Source organism: Ochotona curzoniae, unplaced genomic scaffold, assembly GCF_017591425.1.
Source record: "Ochotona curzoniae isolate NIBS_2020 unplaced genomic scaffold, NIBS_Ocur_1.0 scaffold_1037, whole genome shotgun sequence".
NCBI classification, from domain to species: domain Eukaryota; kingdom Metazoa; phylum Chordata; class Mammalia; order Lagomorpha; family Ochotonidae; genus Ochotona; species Ochotona curzoniae.
Genome location: NW_024467083.1, coordinates 4734401 through 4751412, shown reverse-complemented (window position 1 = coordinate 4751412; position 17012 = coordinate 4734401). Strand labels below are relative to the sequence as shown.

Below are 17012 nucleotides of genomic sequence, written 5' to 3'. Positions count from 1 at the left end.
GGGAGTCTGCAGGAGGGTCCTGGCGGTGTGGCTTCTGGGGCTGCCACTTTAAAGCCCCTCATCCTCTCCGGGCTCTCCTCCTCTCATGAGCTCCCCTCCTCCCCTCCAGTGCAGCAGCCCACGCTCAGCACTGCACTCCAGGTAGCTAACCTGAGCTTACTATTAAGCACTTTTCCTGGGTATTGGTTTATTGGTTTGATGCATCCATATAGTTCAGGTGATGGAAGATCATCAGAAAGCAAGGTGACCAATCCGCATCTGTATTAGAGATTTCTTCTAAGCAGTGTTCCTGGTGCTTACTAGGAGGCTTCACAGCCTCTTCTAAATTCTCTCTCTCTTTTTTAATTTTAGAGTTTAAAAAATTTTTATTGTAAATTGATATATACTATTTCTCCTTCTCTCGCTATTTATGGTACAGTATTAAAATATGATACACACATACAATGTTTGATGCACTTCCACCTCCTGGAACACTGTCATTTCATTTCTTCAACCTCTTTTCTTGTCCTTCTGGGAAGGAAACTCGAGCGTAGGCTCTGGTTATCACCCCAACAGCAACTCTCAGCTAGTCTACTCAATCGTCACAGCATCTTTTCAAGAAAATTTGGCTTTGAACTTGTTAACTAGCAGAGGAAATGGATCAGCCATTTCTCTAGAACTTTGCTGATAAGAAACTTTACTTTGCCTGATCTATCATTTCTGTTGAGCAGAATAGCAGCGCATAAGGGAAAGATTCAGTTTTGGATGACTCTGAGATTACTCTTAGAGTGAAATAAAGTACATAAACCATCAGGCATTAGCAGTGTGTTCTTCATTTGCTCATAGCCCTCTAAGATTGCTGATTTCTTCATTTGTCAAGAAAGGCTGTGTGGAACAAAAAGCAGCAGAAGGAGGCTAAGTCAGCAGCCCCATTGCGTGTCCCTTGCCCATTGCTGGGCGTCCAGCACAGACCTGGCAGTATGAAATGCTTAATCGATAAGTGCATGCTTGAAGCACTGCTATGTTACCCAGATAGTTCCTAAATGTACAATGTAAAATCATTTCAGAAAACATCCTTTAGGGAAACGATTTCAAGGTTTTTAAAACACTTTTTTAAAGTAATAATTTTGGGTTGATCTACTAGTAGGGTTATTTTGCAAGGAAGAAACAGTATCTTTTTCTCCGTGTCTGATGGGAGATTTATTGTGCACGCAGTACTAATCAAAATTCAATAGATTTCATTCAGAAAAGCAAAGGGGTCACAGCGATGCCCACTTGATCAGGCCGCACACGCAGAGCACAAGGTCTGCCGCGGGGGTTGCCCCATGTGGGTGAGGTTCTAGAATGCTTTCCTCCGTTCTATGAATAAACCGAATTCATCCTTCACACTCGCGTTGACTCAGCCCACGGACGCTTAATGGAGAGCACACAGGGACGCGGCGCCGAGGGCCACTGCCGACCCTCCCCAAAGTGCCGTGGCCCAGGAAGAGGTTTGCTGTTAGCCATCACCCGGGAAGGGACGCACGCCTTGCGGCTTGGCCGCCTGGCCCGGGTGTGCCCGCGGGCGTGCTCCGGCTTCCCCTCCCGCCGCCCGCCGGCGGAGCCCGGACCGGGCAGCCGAGCCGCAGCCGCTGCCCCCGCGCCCCTTTCGCAGCTCGGCCCGCCGGAAACGAGCCGAGGGCCCGACGGGGGCCGACGCCGGCGAGCTGGGCGTGGGGAGGGCGAGGCCAGCCGGGCGCCCGCGGGACGCGCCGCCTGGGCCCGCTCTCGGCCGGGGGCTCGGCGCTCGCCCACCTCTTCCAAATTTAACCATTACCTAAATCCGAAGGGAAATGAGCAAACCTCTCGGATTGGGTGTCAAGGTATTTTCAGCCTCCTTGGGCGTATTTATCCCCAAGTGTTTCCACAACAAGCTATTTCGGGGACCCCACGGGGCAGGTTGCGCTCTGCGGACGCTCGCCCGGGCTCCAGGCCGGCGGCACCGCGGGTGATTCACGGCCGGGACCCCGGGGGCGGTGCGGTCCAGGCGGGGACAGGGGGCTGCCCGGGGCCGGAGCGGCGGCCGGGCCTCCTCCGAGCCCAGCGCACACCCAGCTCCCCGCCGCTCCAGTCAGTCAATCTGTGTCTTCTTCTCTGCGACTTCTCGCGGCGGAAGTCTCCCGGGAGCCAAGAATAGTTCTTTTTCTTTCAAGTCATTTCAAGTCGTCTGGGTGTTCGGACCTGCAGATCTCCAACCCCACGCCGCACCTCTCCCCCCCACCCCCAACAACAATCCCCTGCCTTCCCACAGATTATTAAAACAACAACAACAATAAGAAGAGCCGGAAGGGCCGCGGAGGGTCGCCCGGGACCCGGGGTGGAGAGGCCGGGTCGGTGTCCGCCCTCCAGTCTTGCGCCCAGGGGGAGCCTGCGGCCACCCGACGAGGGCTGCTTGAGGGGGCAGGTCTGCGAGGGCTCGCGGGCCGCCCAGTAACGCTCAGGAAGTGCAGCTTGTGGTTTTGGGGGCTGAGCTCGGAAGAAGATTAAAAAAAAAAAAAAAAAAAGCCAAAGGCAGCGCGGGCTCTCCCGAAAGCAGGATCCCGTTTGAAAGCTGTCGGAGCGCGGTGAGTGGCCGCGCTCTGAGCCCGCAGGTAGGTCCACCCTCGCGGGCGGCGGCGGGGACCGTGGGGGGCCCGGGGCATGGCGGGGGCGCAGCCGAGGGCGCAGGCAGCCTCGCAGCTGCTGCTGGCTGCCCTGAGGGAGAGAGGGACAGTGCCAGGGCTGCAGAGGGCAGCCGGGCTGGGCAAGTGGGGTTGCCCGCTCCGGGGTCCGTTTGGTGATTCTGCAGGGTAGTGGGGTGGGGAGGGGGTCCAGTCGAGAAGGAAACGTCTGGTGGGAGCGCTGACCCTGGAGCCCGGGAAGGCCGCCCCCTCTACGCCTTTACAGCTCCCGCCTTCCCCGGCCCTGGAGCAGCCCGAGAGGCCCCCTCGGCCCCGGGCGCCCAGGCCGCCGCCCCGCCCCCGGCGGCCAGCTGCAGCGCCAGGTCGCCTTCCCACGCGCTCGGCCCTGCCACCCGCCCCCCGCCGCAGAAACTGGTGAAGCTGGCCGGCCCCCGGGGCCGCGAGAGGCGCGTGTGTGAGAGGTCGTTCTGCTCCCGGGTGGCCGGGCGTGGATCCAAGCCTCAGCGAGGTCCTCGGAATCGCTGCAGCCCGTTTTCTCTTTGCTCCCAAATGCCATCCTTGGGGGGCTTATGGGCGCCGTCTGATTGTGCCTGCCGAAAAGGGCAGGGGCAGCTGAGGTAGCACAGCCCCAGGCCTTGGCACGGCCGGTCCGGACGGAGGCGGGCAGCTCCCTCCACCCACTAGGGGCATCGTGGTACTCAAGTATCACTGAGAGGCCCCCACACGGGCCCAGCCGTCTTTCCTCCCAGGCTTGTCCCCACTCCTCCCGGGAAGGGGACGCAGTGGGGCTGGGGAATTGGAGCGGGAACTGTGCGCCTTGCAGACAGCGAATCCTCCCCGGAACTCGTTACGAGCCGCTTGTTAGGATCGGACACACGCGGACTGCGTCCCGCCTCTTGTCCTGGGAACTGAGCCGCTCCTAGTCCGGCCAGAAAAAAACGCGCGAAACCCGAGGACCTTGGGTCCCGCCTTGGCCTGGGGTCCCCAGTGCCCTCGTTTCGGATCCAGCCGTGACCACTAGCAGCTCGACTTAGGCTGCAGCTCAGACGGGGTGGTTAGGGCTCCCCCACCTCCTTCGCCCTGGGAGGCGGCAGATTCCGACCCGCCTCCCCACCCTTGCACCCCTACAGCCGCGGGGTCCCGCCCCCACTCGCAGCCCCGCCTCCCGCTGAGCTCGGATTTCGACCCGGGATTAGGTGAACTGATTGGGGGTTAATGAGAGGCACACAGCGGGCGGCTGGCTCCCGGCTGGGCTCGCGCTCTGGTCGGTTGTCTGGCCGCGCTGGCGCGTCTGTGTAGCCTGATTCCTAGACGGTCGGTGTTCCACGGATCCCAGGCACCTTACCCTTCCTGGTCAACGCGCCCGAATCGGGCTCGACTTCCCCCGGACAAGCTTTGGGGTGAGCAGATTGGAAGCGACTCCTCACCCCTGGGGTGGCTCTCCATGGCCCCTGTATGTACCCAGGCCAGCCTTTCCACGTGTGGGACAAGTGTGAGGGGCGAGCGAGATCATCCCGGGGCTGGGGTTGGTCGTCTGCCACCCCAGGCTCCCCACCTCTGTCCGCCCCCCAACACACACACACACACACACACACACACACACACACACACACACACACTGTTGTCCCGCTTGTCCCCAGTCCTGCTGTTTGTCCCCAACCCGCGCCTCCCCGCCCCTAGTATTCCTCCCGTTTGCCGTGGATTTTTGGGAGGGGCGAGTGTGTTCTGGGGCTTCCATCACTAATGCATCATCAGGCCCTGCGCTCCCTCCCCAGGCCTGAAGCAGAGCCTGGCGGGCCGGGAGAGGTCGAGTCGGGGTAACCAACCGATTTGGTTGGGTGCTTGGGATCTTAGAGAAGAGTGATTGCGGGAATGAGCAGCTTCGCTAGGCAAGGACAGGGTCCTTGGGGCATGGGCAGAGCTGGGCTAAGGGTCTGCGCTAGGGCCCTCGGGAGGCGGGCATTGCCTCTGAGCTGCCGCGGCGGCGGCGGCTTGCGCCACCTGTCCGAGTGCCACCTGGTGAGCGTGGCGCGCCGGGGCCCGGCCCCTCCTTCCACAGACCTCGCTCCTCCCCAGCCCGCGCTCCCCTCTCCGCCTGAGGGCCCAGTCCCAGGCCCCGCAGGCCAGTGATCTGCATTTCCAACCTGGTTCTCCTCGATCCCTCAGTCTCAGATCTCTGCTCGGCCGGGACTGAGGAAGCGCTGGCCGTGACCGTGGGCTGACAGCGGCTCCAGGGACTCTAGGACCGCTGCGGCGGCGAAGAGCGCCGAGCCACAATGCCGCGCTCGTTTCTGGTCAAGAGCAAGAAGGCTCACAGCTACCACCAGCCGCGCTCCCCCGGACCGGACTATTCCCCGCGTTTGGAGAATGCACCTGCGCCGGGCCGAGCAGGTGCGAGGCGCGCGCGGGCCGCCTGGGGCTGCTGTGGGGTGGGGGAGGGATGTCCTTTATCACTCTCCCTGCGACCGAGAGAAGCAACCCCTACGTCCAAAGTGCTGCGGGGTTTTTGTTTTTGGTTTTGCCTTGCTCCCTCGCACCTGTCCCCTGATCATCCTGGTTCCTCCGGGAGCTTTTGTGTCTTCGACAACACGGACTGCACCGGCTCGCCCTTGGATCCCGGAGGGTTTTGGTGCGGGTCTGGGAGGGGAAGGAGGAGGCTCGGGTGCTGCGGTCCGGCCGCACTTCATCCCAACCGGGCCAGCCTAAGCCCCTGTCCCACCTCCCTCTCCGCAGACAGCACTTCCAGTGCAGGCGGAACGAAGACGGAGCCCGGGGACCGTTTGTCCCCCGAGTCACAGAGGACCGAGGCCCCTGACAGAACCTCTACGTCTCCGGACAGCTGTGAAGGCAGCGTCTGCGACCGGAGCTCTGAGTTTGAGGATTTGTGGAGGCCTCCGTCGCCTTCCGTGTCTCCAGGTAGGGATTGTGGGGAGCACTCGGGGCTTGCGGGGACCCGGCGGTGCTGAGGGAATACGCGCGACCTTGACTGCAGAAACGCCGAGTGGGTGGCGGGCGGAGAGGCTTTCCTGGAGGTGACAGTGCGGGGTGGGAGACCCGGCGGGCTGGCATCTGGTCTGCCAATGCCGCTCCCGCACGCCGGGCGGCGGGATCAGGTCTGCTGGTCCCCGGCACTGGTGTAGGCTCAGTCCACGGGGATTACGCGCAGCAAGGTCCACCTTTCGTTTTCTGACCCGCGTTGGATAAAAAGTGCTAGGATTCCAGAATCTAGATCCCTGAGCCCCCCAAACAAACTGAGGACTGGGCAGTGCAGAGGGAGTCCAGAGAGGGAGGGGTCTGGGCCGAAAATCTCGGCGGGCGGCTCCGTCTTGGAGCAGGAACAGGCTAGGGAGCCTGTTTCGTTTTTCGTTTGGCCAGGTCGGCCCAGCCTCGAGACCAGCCTGCTGGGGTTTCATTTCCAGCGAGCAGTCGCGTTTCCTGCTAACCGAGTGGCTGCACGTTTAGTGGGGGAGAAGCTCCGTTCGGCTGGGGGAGGAAGGAGCAGGCAGCGGCGTTGCTGCCGCTGGAGATTTGAATGGTGTGGCAAAGGACGCCACCACTCACTATCCATCCTTAACGCAGCCAGCGAACTTGGCTAGAGCCGCGGCTCGGAGGAGTGCGTGTGTGGGGCGGTGGGGGGAGGCGTGACGGGGAGGGTCCTTCCTGGTGTGTGCCACGCGGCCGCCCCGGACCCGGCACCTCCGGAACCCCCGGGACGGAAGCTCCGGGTGTAGCCTCCCACTGAAGCGGCCAGTCTGGACGGGAGTCTGCAGGGTGTGTGTGTGTGTGTGTGTGTGTGTGTGTGTGTGTGTGTGTGTGTGTGTGTGTGTGTGTGTGTGTGTGTGTGTGTGTGTGTGTGTGTGTGTGTGTGTGTGTGTGTGTGTGTGTGTGTGTGTGTGTGTGTGTGTGTGTGTGTGTGTGTGTATTCGAAAGTGCGCTTGCACTAGGATATCTTGGGTCGCTAATTTTAACAGAATGCTCTGTAAGAGGCAAGATTCAGGAGCTCTTCTCCTGGCAGGCGGCTGATCAAACGTTACTGCTTGTAAAAATTATTCTCCGAAAAGTTCGGGTTTCCCCATCGTACTAAGCAACAGGAATGGAAACGGGGAGGGTTTGGAAAGCAGTCCAAGCTCGCAGCTCTTTTGCCACGTGCCCTTTTTGCTACCTGCACCGAGTTCTGAGGATTCTTAACACCTGTTGGTTTCAGCTCAGCTAGGCATCTCAGGTAGTCCGGGGCCACGTTTTATTGCTCCTCGGCTTCCTCAGGGATCCCGGAGCGGGGAGAGAATTGAACGGGGAAACCTATAGGATTTGAGAGAGGGCCAGCGCTAGACCACGGGCCCGAGTGCAGACCAAGGCAGAACCGCAGCTGCCTTCGCTCGGTGCACAGCTCAACTCACGGCTCCTGAATGCGCCCTTCGCTAGTCTACCGCCTTCTGGAGCGCGGGTCCTTCCAGAATTGACTGTGGAAATAAAGAGTGCTGGCGCAGCCCTCTCACAGTTTCCCTAAGTTCTCTCCCGGCTAGGTCTCTGGAGCGCTTTTTCCTGGAGGATGGGGAGGAGGGGTGTCCCTGGCACTTGCTGCGAGGGGAGTTCGGACGAGCTGGGGGAGGGAGAGGTCCAGGCAGTCCGTACACGCTGACCCAACAGGTGCCACCTTCCATTCGTCTGTTGCCTGACCCGACACCCTCTCAATGCCTCCACAGCCTCGGAGAAGTCCTTATGCCCGTCGCTGGACGAAGCCCAGCCCTTCACCCTGCCTTTCAAGCCTTACTCGTGGAGCAGCCTGGCGGGTTCTGACCTGCGACACCTGGTTCAAAGCTACCGGCCGTGCGCGGCCCTGGAGCGTGGCGCCGAACTTGGCCTCTTCTGCGAGCGCGCTCCGGAGCCAGGCCACCCGGCAGCGCTGTTTGGGCCGGAGCGGGCTGCTGGCGGCGCGGGGACCGGGACACCAGGGGGCTGCGGCGCGACCAGTGGCGCCGCGGGTGGCGCGGGCCTGAGGCTCTACGGCGACTTCGGGCCCACGGCGGCAGGACTGTACGAGCGACCCCATGCAGCGGCCGCCGGGCTGTACCCGGAGCGCGGCCACGAGCTGCGCGCAGACAAGGGCACTGGCGTCAAGGTGGAGTCCGAGTTGCTGTGCACCCGCCTGCTGCTGGGCGGCGGCTCCTACAAGTGCATCAAGTGCAGTAAGGTGAGGCTCCCGCGCGCCCGGCCGCACTAGCCCCGCGCCCGCGCGCTTGACCCCGCAGCCCGCCACATCGCCTGCTCCCCGCGGCCCCTCTCAGCGGCCTTTTCCCCCCCGGCCCCACCCGTCTCAGGTGTTCTCCACGCCGCACGGGCTCGAAGTGCACGTGCGCAGGTCCCACAGCGGCACGAGACCCTTTGCCTGCGAGATGTGCGGCAAGACCTTCGGGCACGCGGTGAGCCTGGAGCAGCACAAAGCCGTGCACTCGCAGGTAAGCGCGGGGCGCCAGGCCGCGCACCGGCCCGGCTCAGGCTTTCGCGCTCCGGATCTTGTGCTTCTCCTTCAGGGCAGCATCTGCCCCGCCTTTGCCTGGCACACTTCTCCCGACTGGCCCCAGTCTCCTCTGCCAGACCTTCTTGCCTTGCGCCCTCGTCCTGGTGTAGGCGCACAGAGCGAGAAAGGTGGGCAGCGGCTGGCTGGCTCGGGGCTTGAGGCAGCCTTTGAGTGTAGTGTCATATCATTGTGATAGGCATCATTCATGCGGGTTTCGGAAGGTTTTGTGTGCACGACTCTTGCTGCTGATACAACAGATTTATTAGCTGATTCTTCGCTTCTGTTCTCTGCTCCAAATGGTAGTCGTTTAATCTGGGGTGACTCCTCCAGACTGAAAGTGCAGGACCTCGGTTAGTGGAGAGCACCCAGGAACACCTTTGCCTTGCTGTGTTTTCCTTCATTCTCCCTGTAAGTGTCCCTTGCCCAGCCTGCAGGTGCTAAGCACTGAGGAATCTCACAGTACACCAGACAGGAAGCTGGCAAAGAGACTGCAGTTTAGCTGAGCACCCAAACAACCATAACCAGGAGAGTGCTCATTTAGGAAGGTTGACTAACTGCTTAATCTTCCCCCAACCCCAAGACTAACTGCAGGCGGAAGGGATCTTCTCAAGTGACTGAGGTTTATGCTGCAGGGGTGGAGAAGGGTGTTAAAAATACAGGGTGGGGACACACTGTTGCTGGGGGGGTGAGAAGTTGTTAAGGGGGGAGGTGTGAAAGGAGGAGGATGGAGAATGTGGAGCAGAAGCATCGAGGGACCGGGAAGGAAGGTGGGACAGTGGAGCAGAGTGGACCCCGGGTGGCTGCTGTAGCAAGTGGCACGTCTTTCTCTTTCTGCAGGAGCGGAGCTTTGACTGCAAGATCTGCGGCAAGAGCTTTAAGAGGTCATCCACGCTGTCCACGCACCTGCTCATCCACTCAGATACCCGGCCCTACCCCTGTCAGTACTGTGGCAAGCGGTTCCACCAGAAGTCAGACATGAAGAAGCACACCTTCATCCACACTGGTGAGCCGGAGGCCAGACACTCCCCTGCTGGGTGGGGGAATGGAGGCAGTCGAGGCTGTGAGAAGGAAATTCAATGGCTCAGTCATAGCCCAGAGGTCTGCAGGTAGGACCACTCGGCAGGTAGCCCATCCTTGGGAAGTCAACCTTCCTCCAGGCTAGCAGCTGTTCCACTTGCTGCCGAGGTGGGGCCAGGTGAAAAATGTAGCCCCAGGCTGCTCTCCTACACATTGAAGACTTTCTTTTAGGATTCCCACCCAGCCTTTTGGCGGAGATTCCAGTGTGGCCCGACGTGGCCCTGCTGATTGCATTGTTAGGAGTCTGAAAGCTCTGATTGAGGAGGAAAAAGGGCAAATATTGCTGAACTGTCTGCTAAGCAGTTTCAATACTCAGTTGATGCATGTCACAAGCCCTGAGAGTTACAGATGGTCCCTGGCCTCATCTTGGAGGGGAGAACAGTAGTGAGGCCACAGGAAGGTTAAATGACCTGCTAGCCAGCGGCAGGGCCAGGGCTCAAGTTCGGTCTGTCTGACTTCTCCAGTGTCTATGATCTTGACCCCTATTTACCCTATCCCATTCTCAGTCATGGAAATCAGTAGATTCAGAAAACTGCCATTCGCCCACGGTCCTTTTCAAAAGATCCACAAGGTCATGTGACAGTTCCTTACCTGCTTTAGTGCAGAATGGAACGTTTGCAGAATGCTTTTAAATCTCATTTTGCTGGATCCTTGTTGCTGCTTCACATTGTAGAAGGAGCTTCTCTACCATGCTGTACCTCAGGGGCTGGCAAAATTTACCAGAAATCAGACTGAGTGACTCGGGCAGCCATGGAATGCTCTGGCTTCTAGTCCTGTGCCCTTCCCCCAGCACATCATGGCAGATGGTGCTTTAAAGCTAGGCACTCTCCTTCACTAGAATGTACCAGAGACACTTTTATTGCACAGTGTGAATACTGACACAAAACAAATTGCAGTTTGTTCCAAATACCCACTATTGCCTATTAATCCAGCTCTTCTGTAGTGTGGATAGTCTCGCCAGAAAACCTGAGAACTATCTTACTTTAATCCTTTCGCCCTTGCCTAGAGTTTCCGTATAATTCACTGCTTATAAGTGAAGGGGTTGAAAACACTTAGCAAAAGTCAAGTAGTGTCTTGACTCAAGGAAACATTAAGCTCTTAGCAAACATTCATTTTAGCTAGAATTCATTTTGCAAATTTGGTTGACTCTAAAGGGGTGAGCTCAGTTTTGATGAATGGCTCCTGATTAGGGAATTTGAAGCAGGAGGACAGAAGGGGAGTGACAGGAGGGACAGAAGAACTTCATTTTGCAATTCCCACTCCCGCCAAGGCTGAGCCCTGGCTGTAATGCCAAGCTGGGGGCTCTTGGAAAATGCATGCCATTTACCTGGATGTTGCACAGCACATGATGCAGAGGAAAGAATCCTTTCTGAGTTCATTAATCTGAAGAGAGTAGTTTGTGTCTAAAGATGCTTGGGATTAATGTCATAAAAAAGAAAGTAAAAGTCCACACAAAAGGGGTGGCCCCTTTAAGAAGCACCCTGTAGCTCCCCAAATGTGGGTTCTCAAGTCAGAACTGTCCGGGTCCACACCGTCCTTTAAAGGCGAGAAGGAAGACAGGCTCTCTGGCACATGCAAACCAACGCCCACTTGGAAACTCAGATTTGAAAACTTCCTCTGCATGAGAACAGTCACACGGTTTGTAGGGCAGCTCCCCGCCCCCTCCGGGACCTGCTGAACATCTGCTGTGGGTGATGGCGGCGGCTCAAGTCCGGGGAGTCCTCCCTTGGCTGAGTTGAGCTGGGGAGGAGGGCACGTGGCCTTTGCTTGGTTTTCACTAAGCCTGAGACAGTTTGAGGCAGGGGGCTGGGAACCCCAACTTAGAAAGTCTCCCTTTCAACCTGGTGCACCCCTTGGCTTCCTGAGCCCTGCTGGGAGTCAGTCAAGATCTTACCCTCCTAGTTGCTGGAAGGAAGCAGGTGCACAGGGGCCCATCAGTGGGGTGGCCGCCAGCTTCATCACACGCTCATCCTGCCTCTCCCCCCCCCCCCCCCCCCGCTGCGCCTGCAGGTGAGAAGCCCCACAAGTGCCAGGTGTGTGGCAAAGCCTTCAGCCAGAGCTCCAACCTCATCACCCACAGCCGCAAGCACACAGGCTTCAAGCCCTTCGGCTGCGACCTGTGTGGGAAGGGCTTCCAGAGGAAGGTGGACCTGCGGCGGCACCGGGAGACGCAGCACGGGCTCAAGTGAACAGAGCCGGTCCGTGCAGACTGCACGCAACTGCTTACATGACACTACCACCCCACTCTCACCCCACCCTGACTTCTCAGGCCTCCCCTCCCCCCAGCTCAGTCTGCAGGTCCCCCAAGGATGCTTTCTGGAGCTGCCTGGGTTGGGCTGGGGAGGAATGAGGGTTGGGTGGTGACCTTTATTCCTGCTGGTCAGGCAGAGTGGGAAGTGAGGGGCTTGTCAGGCTGTGAGCGAGGGTCCTCTCTTCTATGCCAGAGGATGCAGAATCATGTGGGAACCACGTAACCCTTGGACCCCACCGTTACCAACCCTACTCCACAGACAGCAATGTCTTTCTGGGTATTTCCTTCCTCCTCCTCCTCTTGCCTTAGCCCTATGTGGGAGAGGAGGTGGCACCAACGCTCACATGTTTGTCTAGGAACATGAAGGAGTATTACTTTTTGTTGTCGTTGTTCTGGGGGGACGGTCTATTGACCTCTCTCTGTTGGGTGCTTGACTGTATGTCTTGAAGGAATCCTTCTAAAAACTGGTTAGGGAACTGCTTTGGGGAAGGAATTTAGTGCTTTGGAAATCCATGACCTACACTGCAGAGCCACCACGGGGAGGAGCAGAAGTGGACTTGGTGATGAGAGGAGCCTGGAGGGCCCTCCTTCAGGAGGCATACGTGCCTGTGTACAGGGTGCCAGCTCACATGGCACCAAGCACCGTGCTAGGCCCTGGAGAGCCAGGGCAGGCAGAGCCCTGTTCCTGCCCCCTAGAAGCCAACAGCTGCCCCTCTAAGTGACAGTTTTCTCTTTCCCTCGGAGGGACTTCTGAGATGGTAACCCAGCATCTTGAACCTTCCCTTGGACCCTGTTGGGTTTCACCAAGTGTAAACCAAAAGTGGCTGAAGGGAGAGTCATCTCGAAGACTTGTGGACATCTTTGAAGACTTCAGCTTTTTTTCTGGCGAAGCTGATACATTTCAGGTTTCTCAGCTGGCAGTCATGCAAGCAACTTATTTTCAACTTTTGGACCCTCTGTGGGGTAAAGGAGAAGGTGGTATTTTTACTTTGGCAGCATTTGTAAAGGTTTTTGGATCTTCTGGAGTGCATTATGATTGTTGAATACATATTTATTAGAGTGGCATTTTAAGTTAATAAAGTATTAAAACTGAAAACTGGTTGCCTTTCCTTTAGGCAGGAAGTCTAGGGAAGGCCTCCATGTTAATCTCTGGGAAATGCTGACACTGAAGGGAATTGGAGTGGAGGGTCTTAGTGGAGCGAGTAAGCCCACATCCAGAGAAAAGGCAAAAGCCAGTTGCTGGGATTTTGGAAGACCTCTCCTTCTTTCTTTTCTGCTCCATGACAATTCTTTCTGAACAGAAAAGCTAGGAAGGGTATAAAGCAAAGCTCCCATCTTGCAGAGTCCTCCATATTCCCACAGGCACTTGAGCTCCATCCTCTGAGCATTTCAGAGACTTCCAGGCCCCAAAAGCTCTCAGAAAAATACAGAAATCAAATTTTTGGTCTTAGCAAATCCTTTGATTTTTCCCAATACCAGTTTCCTAGACCATTAAATTTAGACCTGATTGTGTCTCCCCATCCACCACTGATGGGATCAGTGGTTAGCCATCTTGCCCAATGCAACAAACCAAATCCCAAGTCACGTATAAAGCGATAAAACTGGAGTCTGGAGGCATTTCATAAATTCAAGAAAATGAAACCAGAATAATGTCCTGGCCTGAATCCCTATGACCATGCTCTGCTACCTGCTGGCTGGGCGATGCATGGCCTGTGGTGACTCCTGGTAGATTTCTCATTTTCATTGAGGTAAAATTCACGCACATTGCATGTGTACATAGCATGTGTCTGGCACTGTCTTGTATGGTAAAGCTATAGCAGTGAGGACAATGTCCTGTGAAACTTTGTTTGGTTCTTGATGAATCTTTAGCTCCCAGAGCAGTGCCTGGCCCACGTTAGAAGATCTATCAATATTTGCTGAGATGGTAAGAGAATAAACAGAGAAAACTGTCCCCTGCTTTATCTTAGGGGCTGGCTCAGCTCTACAGCCCAATGCCTGGACAAATAGAGCACATATGCCCTTCTTTCTGAATTGTTGTTTCTGGTGATGGTGGTGGTGGTGGTGGTGGGGCTTGGATGCTGCTTTCCTCTACTCTCTCCAAATCTCAGAACTGCGGTGTCTTCCCTTTAGCTTCCCACACCATGTCTTTCTATGGCAGTTTCTGCTCAGTCACAAGTTGTCAGGTGGATTTTCAGAATTGATGGGCATGAACAGCAGGAACCATCTCCTTAGGGTCCCAGGAGGCAGAGCTCCCAGTGAATAGAGGTGACAAGATGGCCTTCCCGTAGAAGTTGCTGCACATACTGCTTTGTTACTTCCAACCTGATTTGAAAAGTAAAGACGTAGCACCAAGGGTTAGTTGGAACTGATTGAAATCTAAGTGTCTGTCCCATCCCACTCTTCTCCTTGATGTCCTGTAGATCACATGGTTCATTTCATGACCCACCCTGCTTATGTTTATAAAAGAGGAATTGCAATTTTTGATCTGAACCGAGTACCTGTTTTTGGAAAGAAATTTATCTGGAGATTCCCGTGCGGAATCAAAACATGTTACTTTGCCTGTGACCGTGTGAAATTTGAAGATTGCAAATATCTCTCTTAATGTTATTACTTGACTCCATTAAAAATAGATGGTGAATATTCCATGTCACATTATTCATGAGGCAGGTTCTATGCCTTTTGTCTGCCGAAGTAACAGGAGAAAGGTAAGGAGAGACTGCAGAGCACACCTTTGTTTCTCTCACTGAATTTTTAATAACCCCTCCAGCCAGCCAGTTGGTGAAGCTCAGCTCTTGCATAAAAGCGGAAAAGCACAGCCATCTCTGAGAAGACCGACTCTTTCAAGAGCTAATTTGAGTTTGTGTTGGGCTACACCAGACAGGATTGAGTTACCTATCGAGTGTGCCGAGCTATCAGGATTCAGGCCACGTAAAAGGTGAATTTCATCTGATTGATTTGAGACACGAATGGAACAATTGAGTTTTAAAAGCCCCGCCTTAATTAAAGGGAGAGCAAAGTCACACTCCCTGGCGACTTGGTGACTGCCATTGCCCTCGAAAACTGGGTGGCAAAAGTGATTTGCCTCTGGTCACTGTGTTGTGTGCCTATTTGCTCAACCTATACTTTAATTGAAAGGGGTGAACTTAGAGAAAGCTCTGAAAGGTCTTCACCCATTTTTTAGCTTTGCATTTCTAGAGCACTTTTGTTTAATCTCTGCTTGGAGAATTTGTGCAGTGGAAACTTTTCAGGCAGTGTATATTCACTTCAGCAATGTGCTTTCATTCTTTAAGTTGGATGAAAAGTTTAACAAAATTTCACCCCAAATCTCTTGCTTGAACGTTTGTGTTAGTATTTTGGTGTCTTCTTCCTAATCTTTTATCTACATATGTGCAAAGTTGTATTTTTGTTTACTCTGTGATTGGGTATTTATCATTAATGTCAAGGTGGTTCTTTTATTTATGTATTCTTATACAACATGGACACATACTTAAAAGTGAAATACATTTCACAGTAAAAATTTGGACATTTGGTTAAATTTTGTAAAATTTTGTGTGCTTAGGAATTTTATGAAGTATTAAGAAAATCTTGCTGAAGTGCAACATTACTCTGTGAATAAAATATCTTAAGTCTGCAGGAATTAGAGGTTAACACGACAAGTGAGAGCATAACCCGTGCCTTACTGTACTTACTTTGGATTTTGTTGTTGAAATAAAACATTACAAACATGAAAGATGCAGTTTACTCCAGCTGCTTCCTATAAATTGCAGTTTATTTATTCCCACATTGGAAATTGGTCATTTCCAATTTTGCCTATTACAAAAGATTCTGAGGCAAGTAACTTCTTATGTCTCTGTATGATTGAGATTTTTAGGGTATTTCCTGGGAATGGAAATGCTGTGTACTTTCAAACTGCTGGCCAAACTCTTTTACTTTTATATGTCTCACCAATAGCAAAGGAGAATTCCTGTTGTTCCATAGTATCTTATCAACACTTGGTATTGTCAAATTTTAAAAATATTTGCCAATCAGAAAGACATAAAATGTCATTATAATCTCTTTTTTTTTTTTGGCCTCTTCATGTACTTTGTCCATTTTTGGGGGGTGGTGGCTAGGTTGCTTACTATTTTATCAATTTGTTCCTAACATATATTCTGAATACTCACTGTCAATACATATTTAACAAAGCATTTGTTAGCTAAATGTGTAACTTTTTCACTTGGAAGAGATTTGTTTGTTTTGGTGCTAAGGTGGTCAGATGCAGAGCATCTTTTCCTTTATTGTTTTTGCTTTTCATGTTGTGATTAAGACTTTTTTGTTCATAATTGATGGTAATAAAATCATACTCCATATTTTTTATAAAATATTTAAATTTTTGTCTGTGACATGAGATTTTTAATCTGGTTGCATGCAGACCATGTGAAACAGGAGCTAATGATTTTTTTTCCAATTACGCTAACATGATTTGTTGCACATTCTACCTTTCCCCTCTGTAATGCTGCCTCCGTCATACACCAAGTTTCGGTTTCTGTATGGTTCTCTTTCTGGGCTTGCAGATCTGTTCTGCTGTTCACTTTGTCTATCTGTGCTAAAGTCATCATGTTTTTCTGAATTTACTTCCTCTGTGCTGTTTTATCTGCTTCAAGAATAGCTCAGCTGCCTTTGGCCCTTCGTTCTTGTTTGTGAAAAACTCTGTTGAAATTCAAGTTTGTATACATCTATTATTTAATTTGGGGAAGATTAAAATCACTTTCCTGTTGATCTTGCCATCCACAAATATCCTGTATCAGTATTCTACTTAGGTATTTGTTATATCTTTCAATAATGTTTGACACATTTCTCCATGATTTTATTTAATGGTTCTCATAGTTTTAAACATTTTTATTTGTTTATTTTAACAAACTGCAAAGCTATTCTGAGAGGTAGAGAGAGAACGCCTGTCTCCTGTTTCACTCCCCAAATACTCACCACTACAGACAGGGATGGGCTGAGGTCAAAGTGGAAAGCGAGGAGCTCAGTTCTGGTCTCCCACGGGGGCGGTAGAAAGCCAGATGCTTGAGCTGCCGCTTGCTGCCTCTGGAGTCTGCAGAGTCTGCCATAGCAGGGACCTGGAGTCAGGAGCTGACGCTGGGTGTTAAACAGCGGCACTCACTTGACTACAGTGCCAACTGCCAGGCTAAATGCCCTCCTCTATAGTTCTTCTGAAAAGTTACATTTTCTAACCATCTGTTGCTGACATATGGTTGCATTAATATATTTTTAAAGATTTCTTCATTTAGTTATTTTTTTTTTTATCAGAAAGGCAGAGGTTCAGAGATAGAAGGAGGAACAAAGGGATCTTCTATCTGCAGTTTTAATCCCCAAATGATCTGAATGGCTAGAGTACTGTCGGAAACCAGGAGCCAGGAGCTTCTGCCAGGTCTCCCACATGGGTGCAGGGGCCTAAGGACTTGAGCCATCCTCCATTGCTTTCCCAGGGCGTAAGCAGGGAGCTAGACTGGAAGTGGAAAAGCTGGGACTTGAATTGACA

The 17012-nt window shown here is 53.7% G+C and overlaps 1 protein-coding gene across 3 annotated transcripts; it reads left to right on the top strand.

Annotated features, from left to right (window-relative positions):
* The first annotated feature begins 4611 nt into the window (after window positions 1-4611).
* On the top strand, window positions 4612-15737 carry GFI1 (growth factor independent 1 transcriptional repressor). Of its 3 annotated transcripts, XM_040998805.1 has the most exons (7): window positions 4612-4658; window positions 4812-5030; window positions 5373-5555; window positions 7343-7830; window positions 7958-8095; window positions 8995-9160; window positions 11245-15737. In XM_040998805.1, the coding sequence occupies exons 2-7, from the start codon at window positions 4916-4918 to the stop codon at window positions 11421-11423; spliced, it is 1269 nt and encodes a 422-aa protein (XP_040854739.1). In that variant the 5' UTR covers window positions 4612-4658; window positions 4812-4915; the 3' UTR covers window positions 11424-15737. The 3 variants fall into 3 exon arrangements, with proteins under 3 accessions (XP_040854739.1, XP_040854740.1, XP_040854741.1); XM_040998806.1 differs by lacking the exon at window positions 4612-4658 and having other exon boundaries at window positions 4715-5037; window positions 5377-5555; XM_040998807.1 differs by lacking the exons at window positions 4612-4658; window positions 7958-8095 and having other exon boundaries at window positions 4715-5030.
* Window positions 15738-17012: the final 1275 nt, after the last annotated feature.